At 41.5% G+C, this 16,964-nt stretch overlaps 1 protein-coding gene and 1 pseudogene across 3 annotated transcripts; one reads left to right on the top strand and one right to left on the bottom strand.

Moving 5' to 3' along the window:
- The first annotated feature begins 14 nt into the window (after positions 1–14).
- On the top strand, positions 15–7,594 carry ighmbp2 (immunoglobulin mu DNA binding protein 2). 2 transcript variants are annotated; one of them, XM_086298811.1, is made up of 16 exons: positions 15–196; positions 1,387–1,469; positions 1,706–1,875; positions 2,300–2,495; positions 2,582–2,679; positions 2,792–2,955; positions 3,053–3,253; positions 3,336–3,477; positions 3,564–3,738; positions 4,507–4,689; positions 4,783–4,901; positions 4,996–5,090; positions 5,754–5,877; positions 5,994–6,803; positions 6,899–7,098; positions 7,228–7,594. In XM_086298811.1, the coding sequence occupies exons 2-16, from the start codon at positions 1,393–1,395 to the stop codon at positions 7,423–7,425; spliced, it is 2,952 nt and encodes a 983-aa protein (XP_086154937.1). In that variant the 5' UTR covers positions 15–196; positions 1,387–1,392; the 3' UTR covers positions 7,426–7,594. The 2 variants fall into 2 exon arrangements, with proteins under 2 accessions (XP_086154937.1, XP_086154938.1); XM_086298812.1 differs by lacking the exons at positions 15–196; positions 1,387–1,469; positions 1,706–1,875; positions 2,300–2,495 and having other exon boundaries at positions 2,583–2,679; positions 2,758–3,253.
- Positions 7,595–7,633: 39 nt separating this feature from the next.
- On the bottom strand, positions 7,634–15,597 carry LOC147324772 (E3 ubiquitin-protein ligase TRIM39-like; annotated as a pseudogene). Its single transcript, XR_015130221.1, has 6 exons — positions 15,291–15,597; positions 14,886–14,981; positions 14,510–14,740; positions 8,511–8,533; positions 8,311–8,430; positions 7,634–8,240 (listed from the first exon to the last, which is right to left on the bottom strand). The product of XR_015130221.1 is annotated as an E3 ubiquitin-protein ligase TRIM39-like (transcript).
- Positions 15,598–16,964: the final 1,367 nt, after the last annotated feature.

The following is a 16,964-nucleotide window of genomic DNA, read 5'->3' as shown; positions in this document are numbered from 1 at the left end:
GTGTTTGTGACATCCGAGCCTATAGGTGGCAGTGTGCCGAGTTTGTCAACCAGTAAAACACAAACAAGGAAGAGAACAGGAACCAAACAAATCCACCTGAGTAATGATAGAGAGGGTGTTACATTTCCAAGTTATTTAGCATGATTAACTAACGTTAAATTTGGCTTTTCCGTCTTTAGGTTTCAGGCGCTAACAGGTGAGTGCAGTTCTCGCTTGCTAACTGCTCGTAAAGTAAAATGACCGTGGCTGTGATGTTAGCATTTAGCTTTAACATGTTTGTGCGTTGAAACGATTTACCTATACCCTGCTTCTTTTTTAAGGGTTACTTTCATCTATAATAACTAAGTGTGGGTCCTAGTGCTTTTTATTTTACAGCTTTTTTAAAAAATTTTACAGTTTTTCCTTTGTTGTTTTTGTCGTTTTCCCCAAATTAAAAATAAAATAAATACAGTAGTGGGTGTACAGGCTAGTAGATTCAGTTTCGGACGAATTATTTAGGAGGAGAAGTACAGAAAAAGTACAAAAATATTTAAATATGGTTAAGACCAATTTAACCTGTGTCGTAATAATAATAATAATAATAATAATAATAATACATTTTATTTGAAAGCGCCTTTCAGAACACTCAAGGACACTGTACACAGCAGAACACTAAAAGCAAGCAGTTTACACAATCATAAAAGCACAAGACATAAAACAAATTTAAAATAGCAGAGTGGAGAGGTTATGTGGGATAAGCTATTTTGAACAAGTGAGTTTTGAGTTGGGACTTAAAGAGAGAGAAGGAAGTGATATTTCTTAAATCAGGAGGTAGGGAATTCCAGAGTCGAGGAGCAGAGCAAGCCCTGCTCCCCATGGTGGCAAGACGGGGAGAGGGGACAGAGAAAGAGAAGAAGATCTAAGACACAGAGATGGGGTGGTGATCTGAACCAGATCAGAGAGATATGCAGGAGAGAGATGATGAATAGCCATAGATGTGTACAAGAGTATTTTGAAATTGATACGATATTTGACTGGGAGCCAATGAAGCTGCTGCAGCTTAGTAGTAGTATGATCATGAATAACTATTATTGCTTTGAATATTTTGTTTGTTATTTGTTTGAGTTTTTTTGTAGAACATTAAATCATTTTTTTGTAACCCAGAGAAAAGGTGTATAGAAATAAAACTGTAAAAAAGTTAAACAGAAGGTAGAAGAAGCAGGAACGTTGGAAGCAAAACTATACTTTAGTATTAAAGTGGATGAAATGTCAATTTAACTAATCCATAAATCACAAAATTAAGATTATTTATCAATCTTTGCACATTATAAATATTATAGCATGTAGAGATGTTTTTCTAAAAATCAGATGATGTGCTAGAAACATCTTGTTCTGTTACCATTTCAGTGAGTAATGGCCTTGGAAAAGTTTGTGTCAAAGACACTCGAGCTTCTGCAGGAGGAGCGGGAGGCTGAGATAGAGGAGACCAGGTATGTAATGTCACATCTGCACTGTCAAACGGTCACACTGCAGAATTTAGTTTGCTGAACTGTGCGACATAAAGATGTTTTTATTATTTGTATTTAAATTGTTTTCAGAGAGATTAAGGTGTGGTTTTAAAAAATGGATTTGTTTCTAAACACAGAGATTTCTCCTGAAAATAATCTAAAACCAAATGTTGTTATCAACAGTTGTCACTCGTGATTTCCCTTTTTTGTGCCCTCAGGGTATGGCAGGAGAACATTTCTCTCAAGGATCTTCAAAACAAAGGTGTTTGCCTGCTGAAACTGCAGATAGGAAGTCAGTCCACAGGCCTCTACGGCCGCACAGTCGTCATCTTGGAGCCAAGAAAGCATCTTGGGTTCTCATCTCTGCCAAGCAACAGCTTCGGACCTGGTGAGATTGACGTCTGTTTTTACTTTATGAGGCAGAGTGTTCAGCTTTGAGGCCCTTTTCCTTTTATGATGAGGCTTAAAATTTTCTTTTTTGATAAAGCTTATAGTTAAGGCTGGATCAGGTGACCATGAATCCTCACTTAGTTATCCTGTAACAAGACTAGGCTCTCTTCAACACCAACAAGTCGCAGCAGATGGCTGCCCCTTCCTGAGCCTGGTTCTGTCAGAGGTGTCTTCCTATTAAAAGCTTTGCTTTCCCACTTTTGTCAAGTGCTTTCTCATAGGGGGTTGTCTCTCCATTATTATAGAGATTTACCTCACAATATAAAGCACCTTTAGAAATGGTTGTTCTGATTTGCACTATATAAATAAAATGTAATTAAATTATGTTTATATTACAGTGAGGTATGTGTCTGTCTTTGCAGGTGATATAGTTGGCTTGTATGACACTACTGGATGCACTGCAGCCTCACAGATCAGTACTGGGATTGTGACAAGGGTCGGCCAAGCATCTGTAAGTGTGGCCTTTGATGATTTAAAGGATGGCCACAGTTTAGATTCAGATGCACTTTACAACCTTTTAAAGTTAGCAAACGACGTCACTTACAAACGAATGAAACGGTGAGGAATATCTGTAACCAAAAATACCTCGGTGCATGTGAATCAGTACACTTTTGAAACTTAACCCATGGGGTTTCTGCTTGCAGTGCTTTGAATACATTAAATGGATACAACAATGGACCAGCTTCCAATTTAATAAGTGTCCTCTTTGGAGACACAAAACCTACTTCTCAGTCACAACCAAGTGAGTAAATATTAGCTCCTGTTTTAATTAAAAGATTGTTTAGAAATCTAAGTTTCCATATGCATATATAACATTCAGCGCATTGGTGTTTGCCTCTGTTTTATTTCATCAGATAAGGTTGAATTCTTTAACTCAAACTTGGATGACTCCCAAAGAGAAGCTGTATCCTTCGCTCTGTCACAGAGAGAGCTTGCAGTGATTCATGGGCCTCCGGGCACTGGGAAGACCACCACTGTGGTGGAAATCATCCTGCAAGCTGTCAAACAGGGGCAAAAGGTGCAAAAATGTGAATTTGTTAGTGTATAAAGAAGAATGTTATCAATGCCACAACTCTAGTCTAGACAGGATCACTTTGGCTCTTGTGACTGTGCAGATCCTGTGCTGTGCTCCTTCAAATGTGGCGGTGGATAATTTAGTGGAGAGGTTAGCCCAGGGCAAAGCCAAGGTCCTGAGGCTGGGTCACCCAGCCAGGCTACTGGAGTCCATACAGAAACATTCACTGGATGCCATCCTGGCTCAGAGTGACAACGCAAACATCATCGCTGAGATCCGGAAGGACATTGATAAAGCATTTGTGAGTATTATAGTGTGGTGTCCCGCTAACATGTCATTTTAGTGCCGTCTCAAATGATTTGTGATGTTGTGATTGTTCCAAGACGGGAATGAAAAAGGAGAAAGGAGAACGGGGGAACATGAAACGAGAAATAGGAGAGCTGAGAAAAGAGCTGAAAAGCAGAGAGGCAGCAGCCATCGCCCAGATCCTTAAAAGTGCTGACGTTGTGTTATCAACCAACACAGGTGAGTAATGGCCCGATGACAGTGTCATTCAGATGCTGGAGTAATGATGAAAGGTAATCGGAGAGCGCTTGTCTGCGTGTGTGCAGGTGCCTGCGATGACGGGCCTCTGAAGTTCCTGCCAGCTGAACATTTTGACTGGGTGGTGATAGACGAGTGTGCTCAGGCACTGGAGAGCAGCTGCTGGATCGCCCTGCTTAGAGCGCGCAAGTGCATCCTGGCTGGAGACTACAAGCAGTTACCACCTACCATTAAATCACAAATGTAAAAAATTCAAGTTTGGGTTTTTTATGCATTCATAATATTCAGCATTTGATATCTATACCGTTGTGACTTTTTTTCCTCAAGTCCCAGAAGTTTTTAACCTTAAAATACACGATGTAGCATTTATCTGTTGCCAGTATGTAAATGAATTGTAACATAACCTGAACAATGAGACATTCACCGCCTGCTTTTATTAAGCCTCTGGAGTTAAAAGTGGAGGACAAAATCCAAAGGATGTCACTAGAAATAGTTTTTAGAATTTTAATTTTTCCTTTAAAAAGCACTTTTGACACATTTTCTGAAGCATTCAGATTTCTGATTATAAAAACAACAAGCTTGGTTAAAGGATAGGTTTCATAGTTTTCCAGTCTGTTGCTTTTTAAAACACCGAAACAGGTTTTTCTAGCTCTAATCGGCTCTTCTGTGTGTACTGGTGGTTCAGAGATCTCATCCTAATGCACTTTTAATCCCAGTATCAAATCAGTTATAGAAAGAAGTCATCGATGCTCCATCCATTTTTTTCCACTTTTCCAATTCAGGGTTGTGCAGGGCGGTAACCTATTCCAGTTGTCACAGGGCGAGAGGCAGGGTACAGCAGGGATCTCTCCTGGTATTCTGGCTTTCTCCCACAGTCCAAAGATGTGCAGTTAGTGGGGTTGGGTTAAATGTGTATTCTAAATTGGCCGTTGATGTGAATGCGAATGAGGCTGGTTTTCAGAAATTAAAATGTAAATCTCTAAAATTTTTATGTTGTTCTGTTGCATACAGGGCTGCATCAAAAGGCTTATCTCTGAGTCTTATGGAGAGACTTATCCAGATGTACGGGGACTCGGTGGTTCGTATGCTGACAGTTCAGTACCGCATGAACAGTGCCATTATGCAGTGGGCCTCCAAGGAGATGTACCATGGAAGACTGACCGCTCACAGCTCTGTGGAGGGACATTTACTGAAGTGAGACTCAATGTACTATTTTAAAGCATCTCATATTTGAGTTCTGGTGACGGATGAATCTTTGGATTCATTTAAAAATGTCGCTCAAAACAGAGATCTAGCAGGAGTCGCATGCGTTGAAGAGACCAGCACGCCGCTGCTTCTTATTGACACAGCAGGGTGTGGTCTGAGTGAAATGGAGGTCGCAGATGAGCAGTCCAAAGGCAACACAGGTTATTCTTTTTTAATTTTAGCTTGTAAACAAGCCATCTATGTTTACTGCTTGTGTGGTATGACAGTTTAACAGCGTGTGATGTGTTTCCTCAGGTGAGGTCGACATCGTCGATCTGCACATAAAAGCTCTGACTGAAGCTGGAGTTAAAGCTAAAGACATAGCTGTTATTGCTCCATACAATCTACAAGTAAGTCACAGAAATGAGACTGGCAGCACTGAAAGTAACTGATTGGTTTCAAAATTCCAGGGAGAATTATTAAAAAAATTTTCCTGAAGGTCAGATCATCATAGCACAGTGATTAGGGAAATGCAAAAAGGATGTAAAGACTAGTATAAAGAATGACTTAGCTTTTAAGTAACTTAATGCATTACTTTAAAGAAAAGTGATATTTGTATTACATTGCTTAAAAAAATAAAAAATAAATAATTCCCCCAACAGAGAAGAAATACCTCCAACGTGCACAAACATTTGACCACAGTGTGCAATAAATTTGCATGTATGTATGTAAAAACATCTTTCCCTTTGATAAAAATAAACACCCGAAGCTTTATCATTTAAATGGTACATGGTAAACACACTGGTACTTATATAATGTCGTTCTACTTAATTTTGAGCACTCAAAGCCTTTTCTAAGTCTCATTCAGCCAATCACACACATTCATGCAGTTCTTTTATCTAACATTCACACACTCACACTGCAATTGGTGGCAACTCGGGCTCACAGACATTCCGTCATTCCGACCTTCTAATTGGTAGACATTCCGTTATACCACTTAAACCACAGCTGCCAAGGAAAATCGATATAACAGTGCTGTTTTGAATATAACAACCGTTTTTCTCTCCGTACAGGTCGATCTTCTACGTCAAAAACTTTCTGCAAAGCATCCAGAGCTCGAAATAAAATCAGTGGATGGATTTCAGGGCAGGGAAAAAGAGGCTGTCGTGTTGTCGTTAGTTCGATCCAACAGAAAAGGTAATTCATGACATTCCTTTTAATTCTGTCACAGAATTGCAGATGTTAGCTGCATTAAACATAAACAACAGGCTATCACAATTTTTTTTTTTTCCCACTGATTCCATTTATTTTAGGTGAAGTTGGATTTCTAACAGAGGACAGAAGGATAAATGTTGCCGTTACGCGTGCAAGACGACACATCGCTGTCGTGTGTGACACTCAAACCGTTCAGAATCACGGTTTTCTGAAATCCCTGATTGATCACATGACTGAGTTTGGTGAGGTCAGAACAGCGTTCGAGTACATTCAAGACATCGTACCACAAAATTACACCCGTGACCACAAAGATGCGAAAACAGCCTCTTCCAGCACCTCCACATCTACCAAACACAAGGTCAAGGATCAGCCCTCCAGTAAAGCAAAGCCAGGACAGAAAAAATCTGCTGGTAGCAGCAGCAAGGAAAATGCAGCTGGTTCAGAGAAGCAAACAAAGTCTAGCACATCAGCAGAGCAAGAGCAGAGTAAGGGCAGACGCGCTGAGATCAGAGAGCAGGTGGAAAGGTTTATGAAGGACTTAAACCAGAGTGAGCTACAGTTTCCGTCATCGTTTAACTCTCATGACCGGCTGCTGGTCCATGAGATCGCTGAGGAGCTGGGCCTCATTCATGAGAGCAAAGGAGAGGGAAGTGAGAGGTGTATCACTGTCTCCAGACCCCCAGTGTCAAAACCAGCCAAAGAGGAAGCACGAGCAGCAACGGAAGAGGAAGAGGAAACGATCCCAGATTCAAAAAGTGAGCCATCGTCTCAACCCCCCTTAGACCTGAAAAGTTTACATTTAGAGAGGATGAAGAGGGAGCAGAAGAAAAGGGAAGAAAACGCTCAACAAAAAAAGCAACAGAACAACATTCATCCAGCTCAAGGCCACTCATCAAAAAAAGCAAAAGGTTTGCATCAGAAGAGTCTAAACAAAGCATTTAAAGGTGTTTTCTTACCCATCAGCTTTCTAACAGCTTAACTCTGCATCATGTTTCAACCCCAGGAAAAAATCGAACCAAGGCTGGGGCCTGCGACATCGCTGCTGCCTCTGCTCCAGATGACGACTTCGACACACTCATCAGTAGTGTCATGAAGGCCGACAGTGTTTGTAGTTTTGTCAAGTGCAAAGCATCTGTGCTAACACTCGGGCAGCTCTGCCTGTTCTGTAACAGGCAGTATTGTCTCAGTCATCATATACCAGAGGTAAGAGGCACGCCTCAACTGAGTAGTATGTTTGACGTGTAGGTTAACAGGTAACACCTGCCAAGCATCTGTGGAATTTATGTTTTTTTTACGTGAAAGTCTGATTGACGTCTTGCAAATACTTTTCAGGTTCACGGTTGTGGAGATAAAGCCAAGTCTCATGCTCGAATGAGGATAAGTAAAGAGGGTGTTCTTTATGCTGGGAGTGGGAAGAAAGACAAATCTATGGACCACAATAAGAAGGCCTATCTGCAAAGAAAATTGGACTCTAAGCTAAAAGACATGGCGTCACAGAGGAAGCCAAAAAACAAAGAGAAGGATGGTTAATGGTTAACTTGACACTAAATTTAAATAAATCTAAAGACTTCGTTCTGAGAAAGCTAAAAGAGTGTTTGAAATTTTTTCTTTTCTTGCTCTTTGGACCTCAGTTTGATACAGTAAAGTACAATTTCCTGCTGAAAAACTCTTATTTAAATAAATAATTTTAATTACAAAACATTTTCATTGTGTTTCAGTCACAATATTTATTGCATACATTACTAGTACTGTTATGACACGTAATGGAGCCTGCCTTTTAACTCTACAGAAATGGGAAGCTATTCTACTTTCACTTTGATTATCTGGGGACAGATTGTCAATGGACTCGCGTTTTGCACATCCTTACACAATCCGGGGGAAAAGTAGGGGAAAACCTTCTCAGTAAATTTGTCTTTGAATGTGTGGATCTTTGTAGAATCTGCAGCATTGATGAAAACGACTTTTCCCCTGTCATAGTCCAGCTCGACTGTAATCCTGTTGGGCTTCTCCTTCATTGGGAGCTTGGAGCGAGGTGTGGTCTGTGCCCACAGTGAGTCTCCATTGCTCAAGCCAATTACCCAGAAACCCTCAGCAGGGCTGAGGAAGATGGTATTCTTTCTTTGGATGGAGTCTAGAGCCACTCCGATGTACCAGTCTTTGCCTTGGCCCACATCTACAGTCCAGCTGTGCTTTCCAGATGTTAAACCAGTGGCTCCCAGCACAGAAATACGGCTGACAAGGCGTTCGGGATTGTTGGGTAGGAGCTTCTTGCTGCTGTATTGCACACAGGACAGTTCTTCAGAGTAAGTTGAAATGGGCAGTGTTTGGATCCAAAACAACAGGAACTGGAAACCATAAAATTCAGTTAGTTGAAAATATGATAGATTTAGAGTAAAATCTTTTTCTTTAACCCACCACATCTGACAATGTCTTCCACCTTCTTCCAAATGTGAAAACTTAAGTGATCCCAGATGCTTTGCAGAGTTTATCAGGATATCTCTGATGACCTCTGGCTCTCCAATTTTCCACTGAAGCCTGAAACATGTTAAGTTGTTACAGCATTCTCTCATGGAAAGGATCAATGCTGATTTTAACAGATAGTGGGTTATGCTTACATTTTCTTTGTCTTCTTGTAGTCCTTAAGTTGAAGAGAGAATGTGAAAGAGAGTACATTATGAAATCATGTGTGAAATAGAGTTGCACATCTGGAAACGGCTGAAAGTATTAAACCTGTACAGTAATTCAAAGACACACATATGTGCACTACCGTTCAAAAGTTTCAGTTTTGTATTGCAATTCAAGTCGTTCAACTCCAATGAATAGCTTGAAATGGTACAAAGGTAAGCGGTGAACTGCCAGAGGCTAAAAAAAGATAAGGTTACCCAAAACTAAAAAATAATGTACATTTTAAATGTATACAAAAAGGCCTTTTTTTCTTTCTTTTTTAGGAAACACAAAATGGTTTAACAATTTAAAGCTGTTCTGCAGTAATAGAGGTTGATCAAGCCTTGAAAGTTGGTGCTGTTATTTCCTACAAGTGTTCCAACTTTTCTGGATTACTTACAACCCCCTCTGTCTGTGAGCAGACCATGGAAGCTAACTATGGCATCAGAATAAAACAAAGAGGCTTGCCTGGGCCGTGAAACACCACTGCCATCAAGTAGGCAAAAGGATGGTTCCACAGTGTTTGCCATCAACTGTCAAACATGGAGGAAGAAGTGTGATGGTCTGCATTCATTCATAGTTCCTTCCAAAACATGCAAACCTCCTGTACTCCCGTACCACAATGTTGGATTTTGAACCGAATGCTGATAACACACTGCAAAGTCTCCCTCCTCTTTAGCCCGGAGGACAGAGCATCCACAATTATCAACAAGAACGTCTAATTTGGACTCGCTGAACACTTTACCACTTTGAAACAGTTAATTTCAAAGGCGTCTTGGTCCACAAGACACAAAGGTACTTCTGCACTGTTCAAATATGGCTTCCTCCTTGCATGATAGCGCACATAAGCAGCCGAAATGAAGCAAATCAGAAGTGCCAAAACTGTAATTGCCAACTAAACTAGGTTTAAAAGTTCATATTATGAGCTCTACACCAGGAAAAAAAGCCGTTATTTATGCGTTATGTAGTGTTAAAACAGGTACAATGCTGTGAAAAAGTATTTGCCCATTCCTGAGTTCTTTTTTTTGGATTTCTCAACAAGATGATGGCAACAAAGGAAGATTTGAGGCTCCAAAACAGGACACAAACTAATGGGTTACAACCATGGACACTGTAAGAGATGGACGTAGCGATTTTGTAACCGGATGCAGTGAGTCGGTGCAGGTCTGACTGTCAAGCCATACGCTCTGTTACGGCCTCCGGCCTCAGGTGGCCCCGCCTTCCTCTAGGTAAATCAATGTGTTCCAGGACTCGTGTGTGATTGGTTACTGGGAGACCCGTGCCAACCCTCACTTATGCAGAATGAAGTGTGCCAGACCACACGGACGATTGGCTGCCCCGGGATCCCATGATGCTCCAAGAGGCAATCAGTGGCTGATCGTACCCACCTGTGGCTACAAAAGGCTGGAGGTCCTTCACTCAGTGGCGGCTGCTTAGGACTGAACATGCAGTTTGCCCTTCATGCCTCCCTCGTCGATCTTTGTTGAACTTATTCATATTGCTGACCTTTGTCGAACCTTGGTGCATGCTTTAAACCTAGCCTGATTAGAGTTTTGAGCTGCTAGCTGGCTGTGAGTAGGATTGCGTGAAGCTGGCTTGCCTTAGTTAAAACCCTAGCTTTTATTTTGTGTGCGGCCAGCCTGCCTTAGTTACCCTTTAACTTTTACTCGTGACTGTTCTTTCTTTATGTAATAATTGTCTGCCCAGTGGTCTGTTGCACAGCCCTGTCGGTTTTCTGTTTAAAGTTTGGAATTAAAACCTTTTGCTTTACTCAGCTCAAACTTTCAGTCTAAGTTGTTCAACCAAGTGGCTAGCACTCTAGGTGTCAAGCATGTCGTGTCCTCTGCGTATCATCCTGAATCGCAGGGTGCATTAGAGCGGTGGCACCAGACCTTAAAGACGATGCTACGCAAATACTGCCTGGAGAGTGAAAAGAGCTGGGATGAGGGTGTTCCATTTGTGTTATTTGCTGCCCATGACGCCGTTCAGGAGTCACTTGGTTTTAGTCCTTCTGAGCTGGTATTTGGCCATAGGCCATGGGGACCCCTCAAAGCTCTGAAAGAGGCGTTTTTAAGCCCACATGGGGTCTTCAAAGTGAATGTCAGCAGTTATGTAAAGCACTTCCGTGAGCGTTTGAATCAAGCCAACGCTCTGGCTAAACAGCACCTTGCCGCTTCACAGGGAAAGATGAAACGCCATTATGATAAGGCTTCTGTTAAAAGAACCTTTCAGGTGGGTGACCAGGTTCTTGTGCTTTTGCCTGTTCCAGGCTCAGCCTTGTCTGCTAGGTATAGTGGCCCCTTTAAAGTTTGTGAAAAGAGAGGGGAGACAGATTATGTAATTTGCACTCCCGACCGCAGACGCAAAACACGCGTCTGTCACATAAACATGTTGAAACTGTACCATCCTCGGTCAACGCCAGAGCCTGCGGGGTTCTGTGCTCCTATTGTAGCCTCAAGCCACCTAGAGGAAGGAGGGGTGGACGAGGTTGATGGGTTAAAACTACGTTATCCCACCTGTTCTAGACCCCGTCTGCCTAACTCTGAAATGCTAAAGGCATTGCCGAGTTTGCTTGAGCATCTGTTTTCAGAGCAGCAAGAAGACGTAATTGCCTTGATTAGGGAACACACCTGTTTATTCGGGGATGTGCCAACTTCCACTACGGTGCTAGAGCATGACATTGATGTCCAGGGAGCTAAACCTATTAAGCAGCATCCTTATCGAGCCAGCCCCCATAAGCGCTTGCTCATGAAACAGGAGGCTGACTATCTGCTGCAACATGGCTTAGCGAAGCCCAGTCAAAGCCCCTGGAGCTCGCGTTGTATAGTAGAATCTAAGCCAGATGGCTCGCCCCGTTTTATTACAGACTTCCGGAAGGTGAACTCTGTGACTGTGGCTGACTCACATCCTCTCCCAAGAGTTGAGGATTGTGTGGACAGTATTGGGACTGCTCAGTATGTCTCAAAGTTAGAACTTCTTAAAGGTTACTGGCAGGTGCCTTTAACTGAACGTGCCTCTAACATCTCTGCCTTTGTTACACCTGATGATTTTCTACAATACACAGTCATGGCGTTCGGCATGTGTAACGCTCCTGCCACCTTCCAGAGGCTAGTAAATAAAGTCCTCCGTGGCCTGTCCAACTGCAGTGCCTACCTAGATGATCTAGTAGTTTACACTGAAACATGGCAAGATCATTTGGAAATGTTACAGCAGGTATTTCACCGTTTGGCTCAAGCTACGCTAACTCTCAACTTAGCTAAGTGTGAGTTTGCCAAAGCTACAGTGACGTACTTAGGCAGGGAGGTGGGACGTGGACAGGTCCGGCCCATAGATGCCAAAGTGGCAGTGATTAAAGAGTTTCCCACACCTACCACCAGGCGTGAGTTGCGTAGGTTTCTAGGGATGGTGGACAACTGTACCCTCAAACACAATAATAACATGGACTGAACCACCACTCACAACCACTAGCACTTTATATAGCCTCTGTAGAAACTATCTACACCCTCACTTATCTTAACTGCACTACTGTATAGCTCTGTGTAAATAATCATTCTGTACATTCGATAATCTTTAATCCTACAACTGTTTACAACTTGCATAGTTCCCATTTCTGTATAGCTGTATATCCCAGATTCTGTAAAGTTATTTATTTCATATTCTGTATAGTTTTTCATATTTATATCCTGTTCATATCCTGTACATAGCTTGTACTCACTACAGCCTGTACATACTTATAGTTATAGAATATTCACAACATACTTCATACCGTGTACATTATAACATACCATAATAGACCCATTTCTGTAATATACTCGCATATCTATATTATTGCTAATATATATTGTAATATATCTATATCACTAAAGCACTTCTGGATGGATGCAAACTGCATTTCGTTGCCCTGTACCTGTGCATGTGCAATGACAATAAAGTTGAATTCTATTCTATTCTATTCTACTACAGAAACTTTTGTAAGAATTTCTCCTCTGTAGTCAAGCCATTGACTGACCTACTCAGCCCAAAGGTTGAGTTTGGCTGGTCAAGTGAGTGTCAGGATGCTTTTGAGAGTGCAAAAGCCCTCCTCTGCCATACTCCTGTGTTAGCTGCACCTGATTTGACGCGACCATTCAAACTTGAGGTTGATGCCAGTGCTGTCGGGGCTGGGGCAGTGCTGTTGCAAGAAGACTTGCAGGGTTTGAACCACCCCGTTTGTTACTTTTCCCGCAAGTTCAATAAAAATCAGCTAAACTACTCCACCATTGAAAAGGAGACCCTGGCTTTGTTGTTGGCTCTTCAGCACTTTCACGTGTACCTGGGGTCCAGCATGTTGCCTCTTGTTGTGTACACCGACCACAACCCACTTGTGTTCCTTGCTCGTATGTTTAATCATAACCAGCGCCTTATGCGCTGGGCTTTGTTGTTGCAGGAATACAACTTAAGTATTCGCCATAAAAGGGGGTCTGAAAATGTTTTAGCTGATGGTCTGTCCCGCTTGTAAACATGTTTTACTGTGTTTGTTCTTTGTTGTTGTTCACACTCTGCAACGTCCGCTTCTGCCCGACCTAGTTGGTGTTTTAAGGGGAGGGGTCTTACGGCCTCCGGCCTCAGGTGGCCCCGCCTTCCTCTAGGTAAATCAATGTGTTCCAGGACTCGTGTGTGATTGGTTACTGGGAGACCCGTGCCAACCCTCACTTATGCAGAATGAAGTGTGCCAGACCACACGGACGATTGGCTGCCCCGGGATCCCATGATGCTCCAAGAGGCAATCAGTGGCTGATCGTACCCACCTGTGGCTACAAAAGGCTGGAGGTCCTTCACTCAGTGGCGGCTGCTTAGGACTGAACATGCAGTTTGCCCTTCATGCCTCCCTCGTCGATCTTTGTTGACCTTATTCATATTGCTGACCTTTGTCGAACCTTGGTGCATGCTTTAAACCTAGCCTGATTAGAGTTTTGAGCTGCTAGCTGGCTGTGAGTAGGATTGCGTGAAGCTGGCTTGCCTTAGTTAAAACCCTAGCTTTTATTTTGTGTGCGGCCAGCCTGCCTTAGTTACCCTTTAACTTTTACTCGTGACTGTTCTTTCTTTATGTAATAATTGTCTGCCCAGTGGTCTGTTGCACAGCCCTGTCGGTTTTCTGTTTAAAGTTTGGAATTAAAACCTTTTGCTTTACTCAGTTTTGTGTTGGGGGGCTCGTGTATGTTACTCCCTCCCTGACGCCTAGCAGAGGGGGTCGTAACACACTCCTTGACTAACAACTTGTCAATCACAAACTGTTACTTCCTTTCTGACAAACAGTATAACCAAGATGTATGAAATTAACTCCTTTTAAAAATTTAATATGACCCTAAATATGTAACTGAGACCATGAACTCAACAGGAAAGTGTTAACAGTGGTAAAGGTAGAAAACGATATTTCTATAGACTTCAATGGGTCCCGAAGTCTTTTTGCAATCACAGGGATCACCCCCTGGTGGCCATTAAAAAGAACGCAGGCACATTGAAGTCGGCCCCACTTGTCAGACGCTACATGTGTCTTTAAAACTGACCATACTGATTAACCAATACAGCATACTAACATTTTACATCCAGACTATGGAAAATAGGTCTGTGAGAAATGCTTGTCTGACATTTTATGTTTTAATCCAAACTAATCCAAGTTTGAATCCAAGAAATCTAAGAAATACGAAATTTCAAATTTAATAAATAAAGTTGGTAAACATTTTATGCAAAATATGATTTTGGTTAATATTCAGTAATTTTCTTGTTTGCATGTATACTAACTAAATACTTTTAATTTTACTGTTTTGTATGCTGTGTGTTATATTGATGTTCATTATCACCTGGGCATCCTGTTTAGCCATTTTCACTGTTTACTTGACTGTTTTTAGGAAAAATAACTTAGAAGTTAATATAAATAAAAACAGCTTGTAAATAATGATAGTAAAAATACCTGTAGAAGCTGTACATCCTGTGCTTTGAGAGCTGTTTCAATATCATTGATGGTGGAGGAGAGTGTGTTGATCTGCTCTTCAATGTTTTCCAGCTTCATACACATGATTTGAGTCTTAGTTTCCTCCTCCTGTTTCAGTGCCTGCAATCTGGTGTTTTCCTCCTCCTTAAGGAACTGGTGGAGCTTCTTAAACTCTTCCTTGATTCCTGTCTCAGTTTCACATGCCTGCGTCTGTAATTTTAAAGAATGTGGGGTTTTTTTTAAGCTAGTAAATGGAAGGAATGTTTGTCATGCTGGGGATTTTTTTTCGTCAGAAGCAACATTAAAAAGCCCCAGTAAAAGTCAGCATTGTTTCACGAAACGCAAAACCATTTACCTGGATATGGGTTTTTATTTCCTCCCATTGTTCCTTTGTGTTGATTAGTACTTTGAGTTTTTTCTTTAAGGACTCGAGGCTGGCTGAGATTTCTGTCTGAAATGTACGAAGAAGAATTTTAAAATATAGCATTTCTGTGTAGTTCCTGATAATCAGTTTTCTTTGTGGTTTTGTTTAATATCACATTGAATTAAAATTGTTAATTATTTGAGTCATATTGGGTGCACTCATTTCACTATTTTCTTACATTTTACAGACATAAGAATAATGAGAATTCGTGGAACAAATGACACATTACGTGATGATGGAAGCCATTAATTAAAGATCTGTTTCTTACATTGTGATGTAAGTCTACCAACAACTTCATCCCAGTATTAGTTTTTTTAAATGTATATTTTTACAAACCTTTTTCTGTTCAGCTGCTTCTTCTACTGGGCAGCAGACATGGACTTTGTGCTCTTTCGATTGTTGGCAGACAAGACAGACAAGCTCTTCATCATTGTGACAAAAACTATTCCGCTTCTGGTTGTGGAGAAAACATTTGTCTTGATTAGTTGTGGACATAACTGAGATCCTTTCTGTTTCCAGTTAAATAATCACACTCTGCAAACAGTGGTGCACTTCCCTGGCTGAAGGCTCAGGTGTTTCTGTCAAGTGATGTTCTTTGATTCAGGTATTGTGACAGTAGGCGGTACAACTGGGAATATTTACAGCTTCCTGTAGAAGTTGGCCAACTAGTATAACTGGGTAATCATGCAAGTCATCCAGACATAACCAAAGATGATATAGATGCAGAAGTTGACTAATGTCCTCGATACATGCTTAAAAATAAAAAAGTTCTCAGAAACTTTACGTTCATTTCCTTTATTTTAATAATGTGCCTGTTCTGTTTGAGTTTAAAATCATGAATGAGAAATGGCTGAATTAATCTTACTGATGTATCAGCTACTGATAACCATTGCAGCTCGTGTTCCGATTATTTATCTTGTTCCCCATTTCATCTACTGACTGCAAAAATATAGAGCCTGCACCATGAACATGGCTGCTTTATAATAACATAATAAACAATTTTAACAAGTTTATATAAAAATGTATTTCTAAATATTGAGCATACAGGCAGCCTTGTGACAACACTCTGACTCCCAGACAAACATGGCCCAAATACCCCAAGTTTAACGCTTTGGTGTCTGATAAATACGCAAATATACCTAAAAACAAAAAAACAAATACACTCATCTATCCATCCATCCATCTTCTTCCACTTATCCGGGGCCGGGTCGCGGGGGAAGCAGCCCAAGCAGAGAAGGCCAGACCTCCCTCTCTCCAGCCACCTCCTCCAGCTTATCTGGGGGAACACCAAGGCGTTCCCAGGCCACCCGAGAGATATAATCTCTCCAGCGTGTCCTGGGTCTGCCCCGGGGCCTCCTCCCGGTGGGACATGCCCGGAAAACCTCGCCCAGGAGGCATCCTTGTCAGATGCTCAAACCACCTCAGCTGGCTCCTTTCAATGTGGAGGAGCAGCGGCTCTACTCTGAGCCCCTCCCGAATGGCCGAACGTCTCACCCTATCTCTAAGGGAGAGGCCGGCCACCCTTCGGAGGAAACCCATTTCCGCCGCTTGTATCCGCGATCTCGTTCTTTCGCTCACGACCCACAGCTGGGCACCTTACATCAAGATGCAGACATGCAGTGATGTTTGTCTGCAAAGTTGAGTAATATGACTAGTTGTGGTCCAGGATCTTTGACTACTTTTGATTTCATCTCTACGTTTCACCTTTAAAGAATATTTATCCTCCTTGTTTGGTATCATTCATTTTTTAAGCACAACCTCACGTTTTTCATTTTGACATACTATATTAACACAATTGATCTAAATTCAGACAAAAAACATAAAATCAGCGTAGAAAAAAGTTATATTTTTTACTGTAACAAACACAAACATGTTTAGCGAATCATTGTCATAACTTGAAATGCAAATATAATTGCAAATTTGTAAAGCTTCGACACACTAGGAGACTCTCCAACTACTACAATAACAGGACTACTACAATATTCTTTCCAAAGAGGTGTTTTTCCTCCC

This window comes from Aulonocara sp. 'chitande type north' Nkhata Bay, linkage group LG7 (genome assembly GCF_057382095.1).
Source record: "Aulonocara sp. 'chitande type north' Nkhata Bay isolate Kocher_YH1m ecotype deep benthic linkage group LG7, A_spYH_male_GT1.1, whole genome shotgun sequence".
Classification (NCBI taxonomy): domain Eukaryota; kingdom Metazoa; phylum Chordata; class Actinopteri; order Cichliformes; family Cichlidae; genus Aulonocara; species Aulonocara sp. 'chitande type north' Nkhata Bay.
This window is presented reverse-complemented; position numbering and strand designations above follow the sequence as displayed.